General features: G+C 47.7%; 1 protein-coding gene across 6 annotated transcripts in view; it reads left to right on the forward strand.

The window, feature by feature from the left end:
* CUX1 (cut like homeobox 1) overlaps positions 1-22,319 on the forward strand; it is a 349,582-nt gene that overhangs the window by 189,718 nt on the left and 137,545 nt on the right. For 5 of the 6 annotated variants that reach the window (XM_068968697.1, XM_068968698.1, XM_068968699.1 and 2 more), the window contains 3 exons: positions 408-486; positions 17,302-17,439; positions 21,245-21,368. In XM_068968697.1, coding sequence (XP_068824798.1) covers positions 408-486; positions 17,302-17,439; positions 21,245-21,368 — 341 coding nt within the window. The remainder of the gene's footprint in view (positions 1-407; positions 487-17,301; positions 17,440-21,244; positions 21,369-22,319) is intronic. The other variant, XM_068968701.1, reaches the window with a different exon arrangement.

Below are 22,319 nucleotides of genomic sequence, written 5' to 3' on the forward strand. Positions count from 1 at the left end.
TTGGTTTTCAGAAAATTCTTCGAGAGGACCTAAGGGCCCACAGGTTTCAGAACCTTGGTGTTTGAATGTGTTGCTCCCCTTTCGTGTCTCCTCTCCACCTGGTGAGCTGCTCTTGAGAACTCTGCTCAGATGTCACTCAGTCGCTCGGTCGTGTCCGACTCTTTGCGACCCCATGGACTGTAGCCTACCAGGTTCCTCTGTCTGTGGGATTTTCCAGGCAAGAATACTGGAGTGGGTTGCCATTTCCTCCTCCAGGAGATCTTACCAACCCAGGGATTGAACCCAGGTCTCCCGCTTTGTAGGCAGACGCTTTACCATCTGAGCCACCGGGGAAGTCTATTATTAAATCACCTCTTGACAAATTTTGAGCTCTTTGTTCTTCTTGTCTTCCTTCCATTTCCTTTCAGATTGATGCACTGAGTAAAAGAAGCAAAGAAGCTGAGGCAGCCTTCTTGAATGTCTACAAGAGATTGATTGATGTTCCAGGTAAGCCCAGCACTTGCATCCCATCCATGGGCATTGTGTCTGGTGAGTCAGTGGGTTTCTGATGGAGCTGCCACGTTTAGCTTTGGTTTAAAATGCTGCACATTTCACAGAGAAGAATAGAATGTGTGTGTGCACTATGCAGACGCCCTGGGTGTTCTCAGCTCTGGGCTGACCAATTCCGTGTTCAGGAATGGCTTCGATAGGGCACCTCACATGCCTTGCTCCTCTCCCAGGTCATCCAGGGAATCAGTGACCTCTGGCCAAGTCTTTCACTTCATATCAAAGGGCAGGTGGTAACCCATCTAACTACAATGTGTAGGAGATGTTTCTTCTTTTAAAGGCAATAAAGAGCTATAATTTTAATAATGCTTGCTACAGCATTCAGAGAAATAATGGCTCCTCATTCCTTATTTTAGAAAAGCAAGATGGAATTTAGAGCCCCCACTGGTCCCATCAACCCTCTGTCCCCAGGTGGTCCACTCAGTCCATGGGGAGGTGACAGACACAATCACGGGTCCCAACCCAGTCCTGAAAAGACTCAGATCAGAAAATGAGCCACTCGAATGCCATCCTCTGCTGACCAAGGAAACCAAATTACCACCACCCTCCCCACCCCGCCCACTAGAGCTGCAAGCTTGCCCTCATTAGGAATCCTGTGTGCGTCACCAACACAGCTAGAACTGCCTTAACAAAGCAAAGCAGAAACAAGTCTCCTTTGTACCTGTATTGTATTCTAAGTCAAGTCCACTGAGGGCTTTGTGTCCAGCCAGAGGCCACACCAAACTAGGAGCAGGAGAACACACTTAGACACCTGGGACAAGGAGCAGGGAGATCCAGATGCCAGGGTCTCGTTATAAGTTCTTGACCACATCCCTTGTTCCTCTGTGAACCTCAGTTTTCCCATCTGTGAAATGGAATAAGGTGGGGAGACAGCCTAGTGATGGAGAGGGATTGCCTTTGTTCTAACCCTTTTGCTATCTCAGGAGTTTATCCAGCTCTTAGTTCCAAATTCTAGCCTTTCAATTGTACCCACCTAGGGTTTCCTGAACACTCTGACTGAGGCTCACGTGAAGCCTCTTCCACAGTAAATGAGTCATTTGTGCTGTCCTTCTCAGGCATCAGCAGCTTGGTGGGCCTGCTTGCGCTTTCTTGTGCCAGTGCTAGCTCTGTGTTAGTGGCATAGTTGAAAGGGGGCCAGCTTATTTTGCCTTTTGCCAGAGACCCAGAGAACCTGCAGCTCTTGTTTTCTAAATAACCTACACTCTTTTTTTAAAAAAAAGTCCAGCTCGTCCCCGGGTCCTCCCTTAGTGAGGTTTCTCCACTGGGAAGCCACTTGAACAAGTCACTGGGTTTCTTTGTCTGCAGTTACTTTCCATCTTCACTGCCTATCGATAGAAAAGAGACCACTCTTCTCATCAGCACGCCTCTTTACCTGAGCAGTCCTTATTCATATACATATATAATTTTTATGGAACTTTGATCATGAGTATATAGTTATATTCTGCTTTTTCCACTTAATGTTATTCCATCATCATTTTCCTTGTATTGGTGATATTCTTCATAATTATCCTTTTTTGGCTGGCAGTTTTAATTTCGGGTGGTGTGAGCAAATAACATTGGATGTTTTCTATAATAATAAGAGTTCATCAGAGTATATTTGCATGCCACGTAGATCACGTTTACCTGCCTCCCAGGTACTTCTTTCTTACAAATGCTGTGGTCTGACACATCAAACAAGTACTTGAAAAGCAGGAATGGAGCTTGGCGCTCCCAACCTGTGTTTTGAAGTCTGCTTATCGCTCAGATGAAGTAATAGTGTGGCTGAGGCTTACAGGAAGGGCCTGGTCAATAGCAATGCATTCATTGACAGTCAGTCACATAAATGGGGAGAGTCAGAGGGCCTTAACTGTCTGTGGGCTCCAGGCTTCAATCCAGCCAAATCCAGAAATATAGGTGGGGTGTGTTAAGTTCTGGTTTCAAGAAACAACTTGGACTTCCCTGGTGGCCCAGTGGTTAAGAATCTGCTTGCCAATGCAGGGGACATGGGTTTGATCCCTCTTCCCAGGTTGCGCTAATGGTAAAGAACCTGCCTGCCAGTGCAGAGCCTGTAAGAGATATGGGTTCAATCCCTGGGTCAGGAAGATCCCCTGGAGGAGGGAATGGCAACCCACTCTGGTATCTTTGCCTGCAAAAATCCCATGGACAGAGGAGCCTGGCAGGCTATAGTTCGTGGGGCCACAAAGAGTAAGACATGACTGAAGTGACTTAATACAAGGAAGATCCCACATGCCTCAGGGCAACGAAGCCCGTGCATCACACCTACTAAGCCTGTGCTCTAGATGACTGCTTAGCATCTAGAGGATACTTAGCACTCAGGGTTCATCAAACCAGCACATGCACTTCAGAGGCCTTGGGTTTTTGTGGCTGGTACTAACGTCCAGAATGCGTTGGGTTAAGTAGCTATCCGGCCAGCATCCCAAGCTTGACACACCCAGCCTCACGCATGGAGCAGGGGACCCCCTCTGCCGCAGCCCTTTCCCTCCCCCAGTGGTGCAGCTCTATTGTTCAAAAGAAGCATTGGGGTCACCAAGCTCCTCCCTCTTCTCAGCTTCCACATCCAAAATCCCAAGTAGTGCTATTTCTCCTTCCAAAAACCTCCTTTAGATCAAAGACACTGAGTAAACATTTAAATCCATGATTGTCCTGGTGTGTCCCCTGAACAGTTGCCACCATTAAGAGCTCATGTTTACCTCCCTTCTCACTTGTCACCAGATGTGCCTCATTCCTTCGTAAGTTTTGAGGTTATTATCAGAAACATCCTGCTACTGTGGCCAATGTATGCCATCTTTCCCCCCTGCTGTGCCCCTTGGCTCCATGGAGCAGCCCTGTCAGCACTAAGGATGCTGTCCCCTGGCACGGTGCTGAGTACCAGGGATGGAGCAGGGAGCAGGTGTGACAAACAGCTTCCTGTTCTTGTGGACTCGAGGGTCTGGTGGGAATGTGGGCATCCAAAAGTCATCACACAGATCATTAGTGAATTTTAGGTGTGAGCAGTGCTCTGAAGGCAGAGCCCCCTGGGCAAGAGAGTGTAGATGGGGAAGGACAGGGCAGGGTCAGAGGATGCAATGAGCCCCAGGGAGCAGGAGGAGGAGAGGGAGGTGATGAGAGTGACCACGTACCATATCATCCACACCGGGACACCATCAGTAGTCCAAGAGCCCTGCTCGTCATCAAGCTGAGTCAGGGAATGCAGTGACTCAGGAGGGAGGGGCCCAGGCCGCTGGAGTAGACGAAGGGTTCTGGACTTTGTCTCACAGACAGACCATTGATGGATTTTAAACAGGGAAATGACGTGATCAGATTTGCACAACGAAAAAGTCAACCTGACTGCAGTGTGGAAGCAGATCAGAAAGGGATCCCAGGTGGTATGGGAAGGGAGAGGTGAGGTCTCTGGGTTTCTACTGGCAGGGGTGGACTTGGAGAGGAATGGACAGTGGAGGAAAGCTACTCAGATGGCTCTCGCCCAGGACCCAGTTCATGCAGTGTTGCTTCATCCATCTCTAAATGACAATACTGTTTATGTGGTTCTATCTGGTTTACAAAATTAAGAGGAAGACCAGCGAAAAGTGTGCCAAGTTAGCCTCCAGTCACCAATTCTCTCATTGTTCCTCACTATTATTCTAGTTGAATGTGGCCTTTGCCTTTCTTGTCAACGTCATGGCAGTAGTAAAGCAGTTTGATATTTAGATTCATAGAGTCATAGTTTCACATCATCAGCCTAAATGGCTTCGTCTGTGACTCTTATCACAGATTGTATATCTTCGTTTATATGATCAACGTACAAATAGCTTACACTTGCAAATATCTAAAATTTTTTATTTTAATAACCTCTGATGGGGATTTATATTAACTTGCTAATGGCCACTCACATGAGGAAAAAGAATCATAGCCTCTGCCAGCAGCATGACTTGAGAGGACACCCGGCAAGGCCCCAGGTCGGGGAGTCCCCAGCAGCAGACACCCTGCCCGGGAGGCTAGCGTCCTTGTGCACTGGAATCTAGGTTTGTGGGTGAGAGCAGAGGTCAGCAACTGTCAACCACACTGGCCCCAGCAGTGCAAGAAAAAGTTCAAGGTGTGCTGTTCCGAAGTCATACTTACACACTCCCTCTGCCTACATTTCTGGCAGCCACGTGCCAGGCCCAGCACCACCCACCCAAGATGCAAATGAGGCTGAGACTCGACTCCTGCCCTCCCTCGGGTGGTGCGAGACTGTGGAGCGTCTTTGAGAGAATATCCCACAGTTAAAGCCGGTGAAGTAGGCAGCCTCCTTCCCTCACTGTAATGGAAGAAGAAGTAAATGTCTCCACTCTTAAAGTGTGACCCTCTCAGATAGCTGGGAAAATTCTGGAATGACCTCCTCTTAAAGGCCCTTGCATAACTGGAATTTTTACTGTGTTCTGAGCAGAGTTACCATGGTATGTATGCATAATCTGCCAGGAATTAACCTCGCGTGGGTGACTTTGCTTCTTGATGCTTTTTAGATTCTTTACGATGAGCTTGCCTCTATCTCTACAATCCGGGTAGAGGGTGGGGGGAGGGGTGGGAGCATACATTTGTAAAAAATTCAACTCTCAGTCCTAGTTGCTGAATAGCCCTTAGTAGCGGGTTAACCAGATAAGAACGTAAGCAGTAATGGGTGGAGTATTTGTCCACACTTAAGAATTGATACGGAGAAGGCAATGGCAACCCACTCCAGTACTCTTGCCTGGAAAATCCCATGGGCAGAGGAGCCTGGTAGGCTGCAGTCCATGGGGTTGCTAAGAGTCAGGCACGACTAAGCAACTTCACTGTCCCTTTTCACTTTCATGCATTGGAGAAGGAAATGGCAACCCACTCCAGTGTTCTTCCCTGGAGAATCCCAGGGACAGGGGAGCCTGGTGGGCTGCCATCTATGGGGTCGCACAGAGTCGGACATGACTGAAGCGACTTAGCAACAGCAGCAGCAGCAATAATTGGTATAAAACACAACTGTGCCTTTTCAGTCCCACAGACATCTCTGCAAAGGTTTTTTTTTTTTTTTTTTAGAAGTTCCTAGAAAGAAAAGTGTTGGAGAGCTGGGCAGCGGTGCTGCAGAACATCTCTTCCCCGGTGTAGAGTCCATTGGCAGAGTCTTTGCTGGTTCTCATCATCTTCTGGGTTCTCTCTGGTCCCCTCCCACCCCAACACCAACAGAGAGTCATCTCTCAGTCCTTGCTAAGACATGGTTTAGGCCCTATAGACCCAAACCCTTCAAACACAAAGGCAGTGCCCAGAGGGGTTGGTTTTAAGATTTAAATCTTAGGGAGCCCGTGATGAGACGCTTGTGCTCAGGCGTGTCCAACTCTGTGCAACCCCACGGACTGTAGCCCACCAGGCTTCTCTGTCCGTGGGATTCTCCAGGCGAGAGTACTGGAGTGGGTGGCCATTTCCTATCATTACCAGTGATATAAAACACTTATGGACTCGGGAAACTGCTGGCGCATAGTGTTTCCTGACTGGCCCAGCTCACTTCATTCCCCTCAGATGACTGGCCTGCAATCAGAAGTAGAAAGTGTTCATTTTCAGAAGTCTTGAAAAGGAACCAGCAGAAGGGAGCCCGTTTTGGAGGCTGCTCTGTTTGCAGCACCCACACCAAGATGCCCCTGCTCCTGGGTGCTGCTGCTGCAGGGCAGCGGGAAGTTTCCATCAGGATTTAAGGAAACTGTCTCTGCTGGAGAAGGTCCCCATCGGCCTCACATCTGAGCATCCAGAAGTAAAAGAGGACCATCATCCGTACTGAGAGCCGCTTTTTAATTCTTTTCTATAAGAATAACAGGGCTTCCCCAGTGGCTTAGTGGATAAAGAATCTGCTTGCAACGCAGGAGACACTGGACACACAGATCCAATGCTTGGGTCATGAAGATCCCCTGGAGAAGGAAATGGCAACCCACTCCCATATTCTTGCCTGGAAAATCCCATGGACAGAGGAGCCTGGCAGACTACAGTCCCTAGTGTAGCAAAGAGTCAGACACGAGTGAGCAAGGAAACAAGCACATAAGAATAACAGAGTGAGCCAGTCCTTTGTGCCCAACAGGCTGTTTTAAGTGAAGACATGCTATCAGTTAAAACCAGGAAGCACTGTTCAGTCTTTTTTCCTTCTGTCTGTCTTTTTTCTTCCTGTCTGTCCCCTGATGAAGGATGCATAGTAAGACTCCTGGCCAAAAAAAAGCAGCGAAGTCTTAAGATCTGTTAGAACTACCCCCTTGCTTCTCATACCAGGCTTTTCACCAACATGCATCTCGGTGGCGGTTTTGAAGGCCATGTGATGTGGCCACCCCAGCCTGCTCCTAGAGGCTGCTCCAGTCCAGGTCTTCCATGCTCCCGGGGTTGGCAAGCAGCGCACTGGTGCCCAGGTCCCTCCAGAGAGAACTCTAACCTCGGAACCTGATAGCAGGAGACCCTTCGCACGTTTTCAGGTTCCCTTCCTGAAACATGTCCATTTACATGTGAAAATCAACCACCGGCTCCACGACAGGACAGGAGAGGGATGGGGCCTCGGCCATGGAGTGAAGCTGTGGGTTGCAGGTGCCCCCATTCCCCCTGCTGGGCTGCAGGACCAGAGCTGGTCCGAAGGGGCCAGGGGATGGTCAGGCTCTGACCAGTGCTGGGGTGACTGCAGCCGGAAGAGGAGGCTGCCTCTCCACCCTCCTCGAGCAACCTGAAACAAACTCGGGACCCGAGGAGCGGAACGTTTGCAAGCCAAGCAAGCAGCTGCACATGCACTGAATAAAGGCCAGCCTGCCAAGATGGGCATCCGAGGCACTTGCCGCCCCACCTTCAGGGTTCTCCCTCTGGACTCCTGTCCCTGGCCTCCAGCCCAGCAGGAGAACTCACTGGTGGTGACTTGGTGACTTGGCTTGCAGTGAGGGCGGGGGGCGGGGGTGGCGTCTTCCCCCCTCTGCCGTGACTGGGGTGGTCCTGGCACACGCGCTATCTAGACAGCTTCTCATCAGTTGCTCATCAGCATGCTAATTGCTGTATGACTAATTATGCCCTGAATTCCAGTTGATTTTCTTAATGAGACAGCTGGGTTAATTATGTAATCGTATGATTACATTAGCCCAGAGTGCCCTGGTGGAGGGGAGCGTCTGCTGCGTTCTGATGTCGTCACAGGGTTGGCGCTCCCGGGCCGCACCCCCTCTTCTGCGCACAGGTGGACTGGGGTCCAGGGGGTCAGTCTTTGCGGGTCTTTACAGTCCCTCACAGCAGAAGCAGCCAGCATTCCGCTGGCCTCCTGCACACACACCCCAGCATCCCGCCACCCGATGGAATCAGAGCCCCGATTCCCAGCTGCACAGCTCCCCTCCCGACATGTTGCGGCGCCCTCTTCCTCCTCCCAGGACGTACCTGCCTGAGGGCTGTTGGTGTGACAGTGACCAGGACGTCCACACCAGTGTCCCAAAGTCCCTGCAGAACCACACTGGTCGTTCTACATGAGGTCAGAGCAGCCCAGGCGGGCCCCACCCTTATTCCCAGCATCCCCCTTACAGGTGCTATTTCACACCTTTCTTCAGCCCTGATCTCCACACAACTCGTATTTCACTGAGAAGACACATGTGCTCAGAGGAGGGTGGCATCTCCCTCCACTGGCCAGCTCTCTCATCTGAGAGTCCGCTGTGCCCACAGAACCCACCTCTGCCATTATGCTCCTCTTCAACCCTCTCTTCCTCTGCAGGAGTGTGGGTTCCCCAGACTCTCCCTGGGTGACTCTGACTCTGTTAGGCTTGCAGACGCCATGTGGCCACAGGAGAGCAGCTGGTCCCCCACAGCACTACCTCCCACCAGAAATTAGATGACATCTCCCCCTGCCCCCCACTCCCCGCCACCAGAAAGTAGATGACACCACCATGCACACAGTGGCTTTGGCCACAAAGGCAGGGGTCACCCTGTTCTCCTTTCCCTCTCTCACACCTTAGAGCTGATCTATCAGTGAGTCCTGCTGACCCGGCCTCCAGGATGCACCCCAAATCTGACCACTCACCCACAAGCCTCCGTTACTTCTCACTGCCTTGACTCCACCTTCTCTGTCCATCCTTTCTACAAAGTCCACGGTCTGAGTGGACTTTCTGAGCTACTTTTGTTCATGTCCCCCAACAGTAAAAAAAGAAAATTCAAATTTGTACCCCCCAATATATACTATTTATTTATTTAAATGATGTTCATGTGTCATTACAGCAGTGTATGAAATACATTGCCAGTCATGTACTAAAAACAGAATTTAAAGGATGTGATGAAGACTCAAAAGGACTTAAAATTTACATTTTATTAGCAGTACAAAGAAACATTTTGCTCTCAGTAAAACAATATATATATTAAAATCAACCTCATTGAGGCATAGTCTATACACAATAAAACGCCTGTTTTGTGTACAATTTGATACAATGGCCAGTCAGATAGTCAAGATGCAGAACATCCATAACCCCTCAAAAGCTCCCTCACGATCTCAAATGCCAGCAACCTCTGATGTGCTTCCTGTCAACCCAGGTTAGGTTCATCATTTCTGAAGTTTCACATAAATGGGGTCCTTGGGTAGGTACTCTGATGCATCTGACTTCCTCCACTCAGTGTGGTGTGTTGGGGGTTATTCGTCCACATTTACTGGGGAGTGGTGTTTCACTGTGTGGATGTAAAACAATTTGCCTTCGCATCCACCTATTCATGGACTTTTGAACTGTTTGTGGCTCTCATGAGTAAGCCTGCTGTAAGTGTTCATGGACAGCTGTATGTGGACGTCTGTTCTCATTTCTCTTAGATAAATCGCTAGGACTAGAATTCCTGGGGCATAGGGTGGGTGCATGTTTAGCTTGATAAGAAGCCGTCGAATGGTTTTCCAAGTAGTTGTGTCGTTTTAGCCCCTCCCCCAATGCGTGTGGGGTTCCAGGTGCTCCCTGTCCCCTACGCCATTTGTTGTTGTCAGCGCTTTAGGTGTTGGACATTCTAGTGAGTGGAGAGCATATTTCATTGTGATTTTAACTTGTGTTTTTCTCAGTGACTAATGATGCTAAATTTTTATTCACATGCTTTTGGACCTTCATAGAACTTCACTTCTAAGGGATCTGTTTAAATCTCCTGCCCATTTTTTTAATTGGATTGTTTGGCCTACTGCTGAATTCTAACTTTTATATAGTCTAGATACAAAAGTCCTCTGTCAAATATATTCACTGCAAATATTTTCTCCCAGTTTCTTGTCATATAAAGAGCAGAAGGTTTTATTTTACTAAAGTCCAGCTTATTATTTCATTGATCTGAATGTCTATCCTTATGTTAATATCATAATATCTTGACTCTTGTGCCTTTTTAGTCAATTTTGAAATCAGATTATATATAAGTCCTTACCTTTGGTCTGTTTTTTTTCAAAATTGTTTTGGTTCATTGAGTTTCTATATAAATTTTAGACTTGACTTGTCAGTTTGTACAAACAAGGCTGCCGGGATTTTGATCTGGATTCCACTGTATCTATAGGTCAATTTGAGGGAAATTGACAACACTACTGAGTCTTCCCAGGAGTCTTCTTTTATCTGGCTTTTAAGATTTTCCTTTTATTCTTCTTGTTAGTAATTTGACTGCTTATTGGTGTTCTTTGCATTTATTCTGCCTGGATCTTGGTGAGTTTCTTGGATTTGGGGTTTATAGCTTTCTTTGAAAATTTTGCCCCTTTCAAATACATCCCTCACCCCTTTTGGGGAGATGTATGTCAGATTGTTATTGTTTCACAAGTTGCTGAGGTTTTAATAACTTTTTTTTTTCCAATCTCTTCTCTGTGCTTCTATTTAGATAGTTTCTGTGACTATATCTATGGATTAGTTCTATGATCTTTATTTTGCAGTGTCTAATGTGCTTAAGCCATTATAGGGATTTTTTTTTTTCATTTCAGATATTGTATTTTAAGTTCTAGCATTCCATCTGGTTCTTCATAGCTTCTGTTCCTCTCCTTGTTCTGTTCATGTTTTTCTTTAATCCTTGAGCGTGCTTATAATAATTGTTTAAGTCTTTGTCAGCTACTTCCTTTATCTCTTATAATTTCTGGTTCTGTTTTTATTAACTGATTTTTTTTCCCCTTATCCTGCTTCTTTGCATGTCTAGTAATTTTTGATTGGATGTTGGACATTTTAATTATTAACTGGATTTTGTTGTCTTTCTTAAGAGTGTTGAAATATTTGGGGCAGGCAGTTAAATTACTTGCAGATCAACTCAATTATTCAGAGACATGCTTTATGCCTTTGGGGACAGGTCCAAACTGGCCTTTACTTTAGGATTAGCTTAGCCCTCCACTCTGGTGTGGCCCTTTGCTGTCTTCTACTGAATGTCCTGGCTGTTCAACAAGCCTCTCTTCTCAGGCTAGTTGTAACGCAAAAGCCTCCAAGCACTCTGCACACTCTAGGACTTGGTGACTTAGCCCTTCCTTGCAGCTCTTTGCCCAGCCTTGTGGAGTTTCACCTGATGTGTGCGCATGTGCCTTATCTTTTAGCAGCAGATCTTAGACTTCTCCTCTGCAGCTTCCTCTCTTTCTCTGCATATCTCCTGCCTTTCCAGGGCTCTGCCCTATAAATTCCAGGCACTTCAGCCTGCTGGTCTTCTGAAACCTATCTTCTCAATCCAAAAGACCATTATGCTCTGCTTGGGTTTCCCTCTTGCCTGTGCTGCAGTCCAGAAAGTATTTCCTGGCAGAAAGTCAGGGTGATCATAGGGCTCCCCTTACTTGTTTCCCTCTCTCAGGGATCACCATCCTGCTCTGCTGGTTGTTCAACATCTGTAAATGGTGGCTTCATTTAGATTGCCTAGTATTCCAGTTTATGGCCAGAGGTCAGGTCTGGTGCCAGTTAATCTGTCATAGCCAGCGATGGAAATCTCCCAAGTTTTGTTCATTTTGTTGTTGGTTTCAATGGCTGCCATAAATGGCTGGAAAAGATAATCACAAAGATACATAGAACCAAACAAAAGCAGTACATTATTAGCGATCTTTACAAAAACATGATTTCTACCTTTGAAAGCTGCATACCAGTTATAAGAAAATATTAGTTGAAGTTCAGCTAGTAAATTTTTATTTACCCTGGTATTCAATTTTTCTTGCTAACTAGTCAGAAGATATCATATTTTTTATATTATCAACAAATGGGTTTGAAACCCCTTTTGACAAATATTTCTTCAGGTTTGAGTTAATTGATAATAGGTAACATCTATTGAGTGTTAACTCCGAGTCTGGCAGTGTATACACATATTATGGTAATTAATCCTTACAACAACTTAATGCTATTGGCACAATTATTATGCCCAATTTATAGATGAAGAGAGTAAGATATGGAGACATTAAGTAGCTTCTCTATGGTTGCACATCCAGTAAGTGGCAGAACTGGGATTCAATAGCATATAGTATGGCCCACACTCTAAACCATTTCTCTCTACTCCCTCTTGTTTGATATGAGGCATTGAGATATTTTTTTATAGACAGTGTTGTCTTTGCCCATAAGTTTATGTGACGATGGGAACATTTCCAAATATCCGCTTTTAGAATGCTGTCAATGTAGATGAGTTTCATTCAAGAAGCAATTTTTTTCCCCTCACTAAGTATTAAAACATCACATTTACTTCGAAGACATAGATTATGTGTTTATATATTTTTTAAATGTCTGCCAGGCAGCATATTACTGATAGCCATCTGCCATCACAGAACAGGGCAGCTCATTTAGAACACTTAGCTTTTTAAAAGAAAATTGTCTAACTCATCTTTAAGCTTAAAACTCTTAAATACTTTGCAACTAGAAAACCAACAAATCCTTCCGTGGCACTGCAGTTTCCCTCTCATGCCTCAGTGGCTCATCTTGCGAGAGTCCTATTCTCTGAGGGCTTTGTCCGTCACAATAGAATTGAATCCAAATTCAGGCCCTCAGCTCACTTTAGACACTATTTCTATGAGACTGACACACTGCCTCCGTGCAGCAGGGCTTCTCCGACATAGTAATTTCAGCTCTCAAACTCAGTTTGATCCTTCTTCATGTTGCCTCTCTCCCTCTCTTTTTTGTTCATATCTTTCTTTAAATCTTTGCACTCAGGTCTCCCCCTCTGGCAACTGGCCCTTTACCACTTCCCCTTCCTTTCATCATACCTCACCAGCTTCTCTCTAGGCCCTACATATGCCTCCTCACGCCCACCCCTGGACCCTTGCATGGCCATTCCCTCTACCAAGAGTCTTCACGTTCTCTCCTCTTCAACATCCAGATCTCAACCCCAGGGTCACCCCCTCAGAGTCCCTCCCTGTCCATCTGTCTCCAGGACCCATTCACCATTCTCCACACCCTGTCTCCTCTCATCTTCACCCTTGGCAGTACTGCAAGCACCCTGTTTTGTTTGGTTTGCTGTCTGTCTGTCTCCCTTGCTTCAGTAGAATGTCAAGTCTTTGAGAACAAGCATTTTGTCTTGTTCACCGTCATGTCCCCCCAGCACCTGGCACAGTCTTGATATCATAGAGTGTCTACGTGGGTGCCAGCAGTTGAACTGAGCTGTTTCTGTGGCTGCACCTGGCCCTCCCCTGCTTCTAGCTCCACGCTGTTCCTTCCATGTGAATTTACTGCTCCAAAGTCTCCACAGGTCTCAACTCTGGCTCTTAAAAAAAAAGGTCTCCTTTTCCCGGTTTCTCCATCTGGAAACGGTCTTCCATTTGGCCCTTCTTGCTTTACATTTGTTGTTTGTGAACATGGTTTATCTCTGTGAGGTTGGGCCTGCCTGATTCACCTGGACGTCCACCCCAGTGTCTTACCCAGAGCAGACAGATGCTTAGGACAGACTTGTTATATTAGTACTTGAAGAGACAGTATAATTTAGTCGGCTGCTGGTCCAGGAAGCAGAAATCTTAATTAGACTTTTGCATACCTGTTTGCCTGGCCGACTTCTCTCCTCCCCATGTTCCCTGGGTGAGACGCCAGCGCCTGACAGGCTGCAGGTCCCCCTCCCCACTGACCTCTGGCTGTGACGGCTAGAATTAACAAGATAGTGTCCCAGGTACTTAGGCGAAGGTGCTGCATACATACAGGTGATGGTCTTGTTGTTGTTTGTCATAATTACATTCTTTGAGTCCTGTGTTGCGTAATGAGCTATAACATGGCTCACAGAGCGTTTTAGGAACGAACTATGAGACGGCTGTAGAACACTTTGCAAGTCTGTCACGTCGGGAGCATGGCGGTGGCAGTAAAGCACGTTGACTAGGAGGTAGCAGGGATTTCGTGTGTTCCTGTTCCACGGATGGGTGTGTGCTCTCACCTCCCCCAGACGATTCCCTAATGGAGCTGCTGAGACGGGCGGCTTGTGACGTTCAGAATAAGACCTAACAATACTTGTGTGGGGTTTAAATGGCATTGGAAATCATTAACAAGACAAAAAGCTATGATTTCCCCTAGATTAACATGCAGGCTGGGGTTTGGCATGCCGAAATTCATTGTTTTGGTCTCTAGCCCAAACATGCTAGAGTCATTATATTGTCATGTGGTAATTAGCTGTTCCTTTAATACAAGTAATAAAAATTAAGCCTAAGAGGTACTTTAGCAATGCCTTTTACATAATCCAAAACAATATTCAAACGCTGTAGGCATTGAGTCATTCAACTGTACTGTAGTAAAGTTTGAAGTTTAATGCATAGAGATGTTTGAATCCAGTTCATTCTTTATTCTTTGACCAGTTTTGCTACTTAGGCGTTAACCTTTAATCATGTTAAATTAAATATACATGCCATAATGAATAATTATGAGCATGCTAGAATTTTCATTTACAATATAATGCTTTTGAAAATTTGTCTAAAGGTCCTAGTTACCATTCAGTTGACAATGTACATGCGATTTTTATATGTCACTGAATTCCTTGCTGAATCAAACGAGGGAAACTATTGTTTTATTCGAAGCAGATACAGTGGGTCCTGGCCTCTTAAAAGGAATGGACTGGAAGAGTTGTCAACATAAATTTTGGGGATGGAGGGCAGTGTGCTAGCTTAGCTCTTTAAAAATATAATTTGGACTGGCAGTTGTGCCGGGAAACCTACAGGAGTTGACGTTCATAGAATTCTACAGAAGCACAGTGGTTCTCCTTCTCCTCAGTTCTTCCCTGATCTCTGTTTCAAGTTCAGGTTGTCATCGTACGTGAAGGGAGCCAAGGGCATACTGCTTTGTCTCCTTCAGGCCATTTGCCCGGCATGAGACCATGGTGGGAGAGAAGGGTATAGGAAGGTGTCCAGGGAAGATACTGAAATTTAAAAATAAAAAACTGCACCTGAAATGTTCTGAGGATGTTCATTCTATAGTATTATTACCACTCCTACTTACAAGGAACCATATCCCTGAAATGGCTTTTGAGATCTAATTTAATATAACTATTTTAATGCTGATAAAAATAATCATGAGAGGCCACAAATGAGAAAGCAGTGATGTAGTCATAAGCTGTATATATGCACAGAATCAGTGCCCAGCCACTGGGGTTTCACGTGGTGGACAGTGTTGGATGCTGTACCGAACGAGCCCTGGGGCCTGAGTTTTGTAAACCCCACGAAGACACTGGCATCTCAGAGCGCTCCTGGCTCCTGGTGGCTGTGCCAACTGAGGCGTGGTAGGCCGAACCCTCCCTTCCAGGAACCAGGGGTGGTCTGAAAAATTAACAGCACTGGTATTTGAAAGTTAAGTGAGCGCTTGAATATATACCCTTGTTGATCCACTGGGCTCGGTGTTTAGCATTCCTCACCCAGAGACTAAATCTTTGCAGCCGTCTCACAAGTGATGCTGGCGTCCATACCAGAAATATCTTCCGTAATCTCTTCTAAGCCCAGCAGACTCGGGTATGCTTCTGCTCTGATGGGGCCCGAGAGTCCTAGAGGAAGTGCCCCACTGGGGCCCAGCAGGTGGATTATAAGTGCAGCAGAAATAAAAATAAAGACCCAGTTGATGCCAGAAGAACATTTAATATCTCTCCATTTTGTGCTAAATTAATGGTAAAGGCAAAGACCTCACTAGTACCATAAATTTCCATGTCCACAGCATCCAATTTTAGGTCCAAATCCGTTACAGGAATTGGAACCCCTTCCAGGGCCCGAGAGTGGGCTCTTGTCTAACACTCAGAAATGAATTTTCCTAGGAGACACGCAGGCTGACAAAGCAAGAGGCTCCATTGGGAAGGGACACCCAGGAAGAGAGCGTCAGGGTAGGGAGCCGAGGAGAACTGCTCTGCCACGTGGCTCGGAGTCTCAGGTTTTATGGTGAGGGGATCCGTTCCCAGGTTTCTGGGCAATCATTCCAACTCAGCGTCCTTCCTGGTGGTGCACACTTCGCTCTGCCAAGATGGATTCCTACGAGGATTCTGGGAGGTTGGTAGGACGTATGGACTGGTGTCTCCCCTCTCCTTTGGACCCTTCCTGAATTCTTCCATTTGGTGGTAGCTTGTTAGTTTCTTATCAGGACTTCCTGTTGTAAGATTATTGGTGTCAAGTGGTTACTATCATGCCTGGGCCAGGATGGGTGGTTTCAGTCAGTGGTTCACCTAATTAATCCAGTTGTTTTGCAAGGAATATGGTGGTGGATAGCACATTGAATTGTCTACAAGGCCTCTCATAACTGGCCTAGCTCTCCATTCTCCTACTGTTTGTACTATGACTAGCAGTGTGGAGGCCTCCTGGCTGGCTGGCTCAGTGGCCCAGTACAGGTCACCATGGCTTGGTCACCAGGCATGCCTCTTGCAAAAGGCACAACCACCATGAGCAGAAACTCGGGGTTCTCCTGTCTTCAGATCACCAGCTAGTAAATCCTGAGTGTCTGCTGAGCCTGCTTCATCAGTTAAAGGATGGCCATGACAGAAAGTGGTCCTGTCCTGAAGAGGGGATCATCTTTCAAGAGCCCCCTCAGGGGACCTTCCTTATTGGAAGGATGATCACTGAACTCACAGATGTAGGTCTGAGTTCTCTCTGCCCCTTGTTGTTGTTGCTAAGTCATTCTGACTCTTTGCAACCCCATGGACTGCAACCCACCAGGCTCCTCTGTCCATGGCATTTCCCAGGCAAGAATTCTGGAATGGGTTGCCATTTCCTTCTCCAGAGGATCTTCCCGACCCAGGGATCAAACCCACATCTCCTGCACTGGCAGGCAGATTCTTTACCACTGAGCCACCAGGGAAAGCCCTCTGCCCACTAACCAACTGGAAACCTGGACGCATCACCCTGCCTCCCTGAGCTTTAGTTCCGACTTCTGCGAAAAGAACGAGATACATGTCACACATCTTTCTCCCAGGATTGTCCTAGGGCTCAAATGAGAAAATGTCCATAAAAAGTGTTCTGTGATGAGCAGACGCTCTCCAGGCAGCAGCTCTCATTTCCAGCTTCACAAGAATTATTAGAAACCTGAGGCTTTCGGTGCCTTCTCTGAATGGGTGCTGGGAGATTTTTCCGGGCTCCCCCACTGCCCCTGCCCGCCCCACCAGCCACCATGCATATCTCTCTCTCTTCCTAGCAGATCAGGGAATGAAAAATCCTTCAAGTGTCACACCAGGCCAGGGCAGTGAGCAGATCCCAGGGAGTCCGTGGTCAGTCTCACCCCATTCTCATGCACTGGATTCTACCTGAACATCCCTTAGTGGCTGCAGAGATGAACCCTGTCCACCCAGCGGGGCCCCGGGAAGCTGACCGCCTGGGAGCCAGGTGGCCTGCTCCGAGCCTCTGCAAGGGTGGCTCAAGCGTGTCCAGAAGACAGTGACCCGTGTGTCCCTCTCTTGCAGATCCCGTTCCCGCGCTGGACCTTGGGCAGCAGCTCCAGCTCAAAGTGCAGCGCCTGCACGACATTGAGACGGAGAACCAAAAACTTAGGGAAACTCTCGAAGAATACAATAAGGAATTCGCTGAAGTAAAAAATCAAGGTTGGTGGAAGATGTATTTGTTCCTTACTTTTTCTTTTCTTCTTTCTTTTTTCTTCTGTTCCTTTTTTCTTTTCTTTTCTTTCTTTCTTTTTTTTTTTTTTAAATTGCTTTACCCATACTGTTGGGACTAGCTCTGATTGTCACCTGTGTCATGGAGTCCAGGCGGGGTAAGAATCTGAGTCATTACAGAGAGATAATAATAACACTTTGCAATTGAGAAGGAAAACTTTTCCTCCATACTATGACCACATATGATTTTATTGCCTCCCTGATGGGACCAATCAGGAGTCTTTAAAAATTCTTCCTGAATCATCGTGTGATAGGGTCTGCCTTTAAAAGACAGATGCGTTGCCTGCGGGTGGCACATGTCAGATAAGCCAGCTTATGATCAAAGGGCCACATCCAATAAGTGGTTTAATAATTGCTGCTAATACATTAAGGCTTTAGACGAAGGCTCCGTGTCCCCACACTTAAGAACCCCCGTGTCCTCGTCAGCGTCACCTGTTCATGACAAATCTAAAGGAGGAAAACAAAACAGCCTCTTGGTGTGGTTGCCCAGCTGTCAACAGGAGAGAGGACAAAGGTTGCCTGGCTTTTCCTGCCAAGGAAGACCGGAGAACTCTCTCCTACACCTAAGATGCAAACATGTCCCATTCAGGCTTCCTTGTCTCTGAGAAAAGCTGCTGCCCCATCTGACAGCCGCGGCAGGTCTCTGAGCCAAGTCCAAGTGGAAGTGGGCCTCTTTGGTTTTGCTTGGGGTATGGGTGAGGAGGGTGACAGAAAAGAGAGCAACCTGCTTGAGGGACTTCCCCTGAGGGCTGCAGAAGGAATTACTTGACGACAATTTTTTAAAGTATCCTTGGAGGACGTCCCTTGGCAGTCCCAGTGGTTGAGACTTCGCCTCCCAATGCAAAAGATGTGTATTCGCTCCCCGGTGGGAGAGCTAAGATCTCACCTGCCTCACGGCCAAAACATAAAACAGAAATGATACTGTAACAAATTCAATAAAGACTTTAAAAATGGTCCACATCAAGAGAAATCTTTTTTTAAAAAGAAAGAAAGGCTTTTTTAAGAAAAATTTAAAAATTAAAAGCATCCTTGGGTTCTGAGACCTTTGGACCCAGGCTGGTGAGGAGGGATCGTCCATGGAAAGGACCCAGGAAGAGTCAGGAAGGTCCTGGACAGTAAGGCAACAAGCCTGAAGACCCCTTCCTGGGGGACACCCCCTCGTTCTGGCCCCACAGGGAGCGGAGAGGCTGTGGACTGGAGGGACAGCTCAGTCCTACTGGGGAGCAAGGTGTGGACTTAGGAGGTGGGGGGCGTCCAGTGAGAGAAGTACTCCCTCCCGGCTCTGGTCAGAATCACCCACGTTCAGGGGAAAGAGAACCCGGAAATTCTGGTTCTGATGTTTCTACAACACCAACCCGAAGGTGGCGGGGGCACTTGTTGTTTCCTTCCAGCGACCCCTGCCATCTTATTTGGACAGATCCACCACCTGGGTTTCCTTCAGTATGATTTGGTTCTGGTGGAAGGCGTGCGCCCCCTCTCTACCTGCCTCATCACCTACCTCAGTCCAGGGGCCAGTTGCCCAGTGTGAGGCCATCACCTCCCCCAAAAGTCTCAACTGATGGGCATTTTCAAATGAAATGCAGAGCCCAAGGGTCTTCGCTGGCAGTCCAGTGGTTAGGACTTCATGCTTGCATTGCAGGTGGCATGGGTTCAATCCCTGGTCGGGGAACTAAGATCCCACAAGCCCTGAGGCGCAGCCAAAAAAATAGAAACGCAGAGCCCATGCCTTAAGAACAAAGGCTCCGAGGCCGGCAGGCCGGGCCGGGGGTCCCTTGGTTGCCACCGCTTCGCAGTGGGAGCAGAGCTCTTGAGTGTCCTCTGCTCCTCCACTCTGCTCGCCCTGCCCTCCCCCTAACCTAACCGCCCCTCACTCCCACCCCACTCCACTCACACGGAGGGGCACAGCTGGGACACACCCAGGGCAATGTCCCGGCCCCTGGCCCAGGTGGCAGAGGAGGGACAGAGGCTCCAGGACAAGTCACCCCTGACTTACCAAGCAACCCTCCTGGGGTGGGGGTGGTGAAGAGACCCCGTCAGACAGAGTAGAGCTCCTAGCTAGTGCCCCAGTCTCCCCTGGAAGGAGCATAGATGGGTCAGGGGCTGCCCAGATGTCTCCAACCCATTGTTCAAAGCAGAGATGCCGCCTGTTTACAGCCTGTAGACCATCGGCTAAAGAGAATATGCAGGTGTTTCCAGAGGTGACCTGTCATGTGTCCGTTTTGGACACGTTCCACTCCCACCCAGCCTGCGCCCCTTTGCTCATGTATCACTAACCATTGTGCTTACAGGGCATTTCTTCCAAGCCTCACACACTCAGTCCAAGAGGTAGGAAGCCCCATGTTCATCTCTCAGATGCCTTGCCAGGGTCATTGGTCTTAATTCCCTCTCTCCTCCTCCGAGGAGATCCCCCTGGTTCCATTTAAAGAAAAGCACCAGTTCTTATTTTAACAAAAGAGCCTCTAGCTTTTCTCCATAAGCCACGTGGGCATAAACGCCCGGCTGTCAAGCTCCTGCCTGGGCCAGCATGTCCGTGCAGCTCAGGGAGTGAAAGCCAACATAAGTTACAGCCCAAGGGGACCAAGGCCACCAGTCCAAGCACTTACGTGAGCAGAGACCTGGCAGGCGACCTTGTCACGTGAGCCTGGGGCCCTGTTGTTGCAGCCCCTTCATGGCCTCACCCTACTCAGCCCGCTGAACGCCCACCATGTCGGGTACTGGGACCACCAGGGCACTCAGTCCTGCCTCCTATGTGATGTATCCTCATCTGAGCAAGTGTAGTCCCTCAAGGGCTTTGCTCACCTTGGAGCTGGGGCTGCAGTAGTTGGCTGGGGGCCGGCCAGCCCCCATAGCGGTGGAGGTATCCATGTCGAGGCAGGTGGAGTGATGCTGCCCTAGCCACCAACAGGTCTGAGTTAGGACCCTGCCCTGTTCATTGCATCTGCTCTTGTGTTCCCACTTTGGGCCCATAAACACAAACTTGGTGGAGAGGGGAGCCTGGGCTTTCCAGGGGGCCCTGCCACCCAAGAGGCCCCGAGTCCTGAGCACCAGATACCCCGGGGCTTCGTCTCTCAGCACTGCCGCCTGGCACACGCCCTTCCTCCAACGTGGCTCCCCTGGGCCCTAAGTCATCTGCGCTGCACACGCAGCCCAGGTCTGCCGGACTCTGGCCAGGGAGGAGGCTGCTCTCGGCACCCAAGCTCCGGAAATGGTCCCTTCCAGCCAGGCAGACGTGCCCCAGACCCACTTAGTGCACTGTGTGTTCCATCACTTGTGAAACAGCAGGGCTGCAGCCCACAGCCAGGGAGGTCTGTAGGCTTCTTCCAAACTGTGCACACAATTATAAACTGTTTTCTTTATAAGAAAGTACTTAAACCTACACTAAAATGTTATTAATCTTCCCTCAGTAGAAGACTATAATTTCAGCTCATCAATAAGATGATATTATATTTTAGCATTGATTTCCCCCTTTTCTTTTTCTTAAGTTGTGTTAGAGAGACATAGTTCTTCTTCCCAGCAAAATCCATTGATCCTCCTCAACCTAAATGTTTAAAGTTCAATTTAACATTTAGGGAGTAAAAGGTCTCCAAAGGGACTCGTAACCATTGATTTTGTGTCAGGGTTGAAGAGCTAACGTTTAAAACACACCGATCCTCCTAGGTTACGAAAGCCTAGTATATATAGCTGTGTGGAACCATGCTTCTCTTACTGGAGTTTTTTTTTTCTGCCCCTTCTGCAGAGGTTACGATAAAAGCACTTAAAGAGAAAATCCGAGAATATGAACAGACTCTGAAGAACCAGGCTGAGACCATAGCTCTTGAAAAGGAACAAAAGTTACAAAATGATTTTGCAGAAAAGGAGAGGTGAGCATGTTTTGGGGTCTGCAGGCACCTATGTGCCGATGTAAGGTTTTACTTGTTTATATCACAAGTTTTTGGTTTTTTTTTTAAAAGCAATCCTGTGAAATAAGCCCAGGTTGGAAACCAGAATCCTAGAGGCTCTAAGGTAGTAGCCTCCAACCTTTTTGGCACCAGAGACCGGTTTCATGGAAGATAGGTTTTCCACAGAATTAGGGAGGTGGGGATTGGATGGTTTCAAGATGACTCAAGCACATTCCACTTACTGTGTGCACTTTATTTTTCTTATTATTAAATCGGCTCTACCTCAGATCATCAGGCATTAGATCCTGGAGCTTGGGGGGTCCCTGCTCTCGGGCACAATTTCGTTTGAAAACCATTTGTTTGTGTCCCTTGTTCTGTAATTTGTAAGATGGGCTTGAGTAAAGTGTGCCAGTCTCTCCCCATTGGGGAATGGTGTCTGGTGGTCTAAGGGTGTGTCTGAGGGCTGCATGAGGCGGAGCTGGAGCACAAAGCTTGTGTAGTTGACACATGGGGGTTGTACCCGAGGTGAGATGAGAGGGGCAGGACCGTCTCCTGCTGCCTGTCCTCTCTAGGAAGCCCTGGGCGACCCCAAGCTCCCGCTACCTTCTTCAGTGGAATGTTAGTATTTAACAGCTCCCTCTGCCTCTGTCTGTCTCTCACACACACGCACACTGTCTTGGTTTGTTGGCACTGGTATCAGTAAAATGTGTTCATGCACCATCTGGGGGTTGTGAGTGTTAGGTTTCCACGGGCCTGCTTCACCCAAAACTTTGCCACAAATAACGAGTTGGGTTTTCAGCTAGTGTGACGACTTAATGAAAGTTAGATTTCCTGTGAAAACCATAAGGACTGTTAAAGTCACCAATTCAAATTGCACAAGTCAGGCTCTCAGAACTCTGGTGAAGCCAAGACGTAAAAATTTCAGCCTGCCGT

Source organism: Capricornis sumatraensis, chromosome 3, assembly GCF_032405125.1.
Source record: "Capricornis sumatraensis isolate serow.1 chromosome 3, serow.2, whole genome shotgun sequence".
NCBI lineage: Eukaryota > Metazoa > Chordata > Mammalia > Artiodactyla > Bovidae > Capricornis > Capricornis sumatraensis.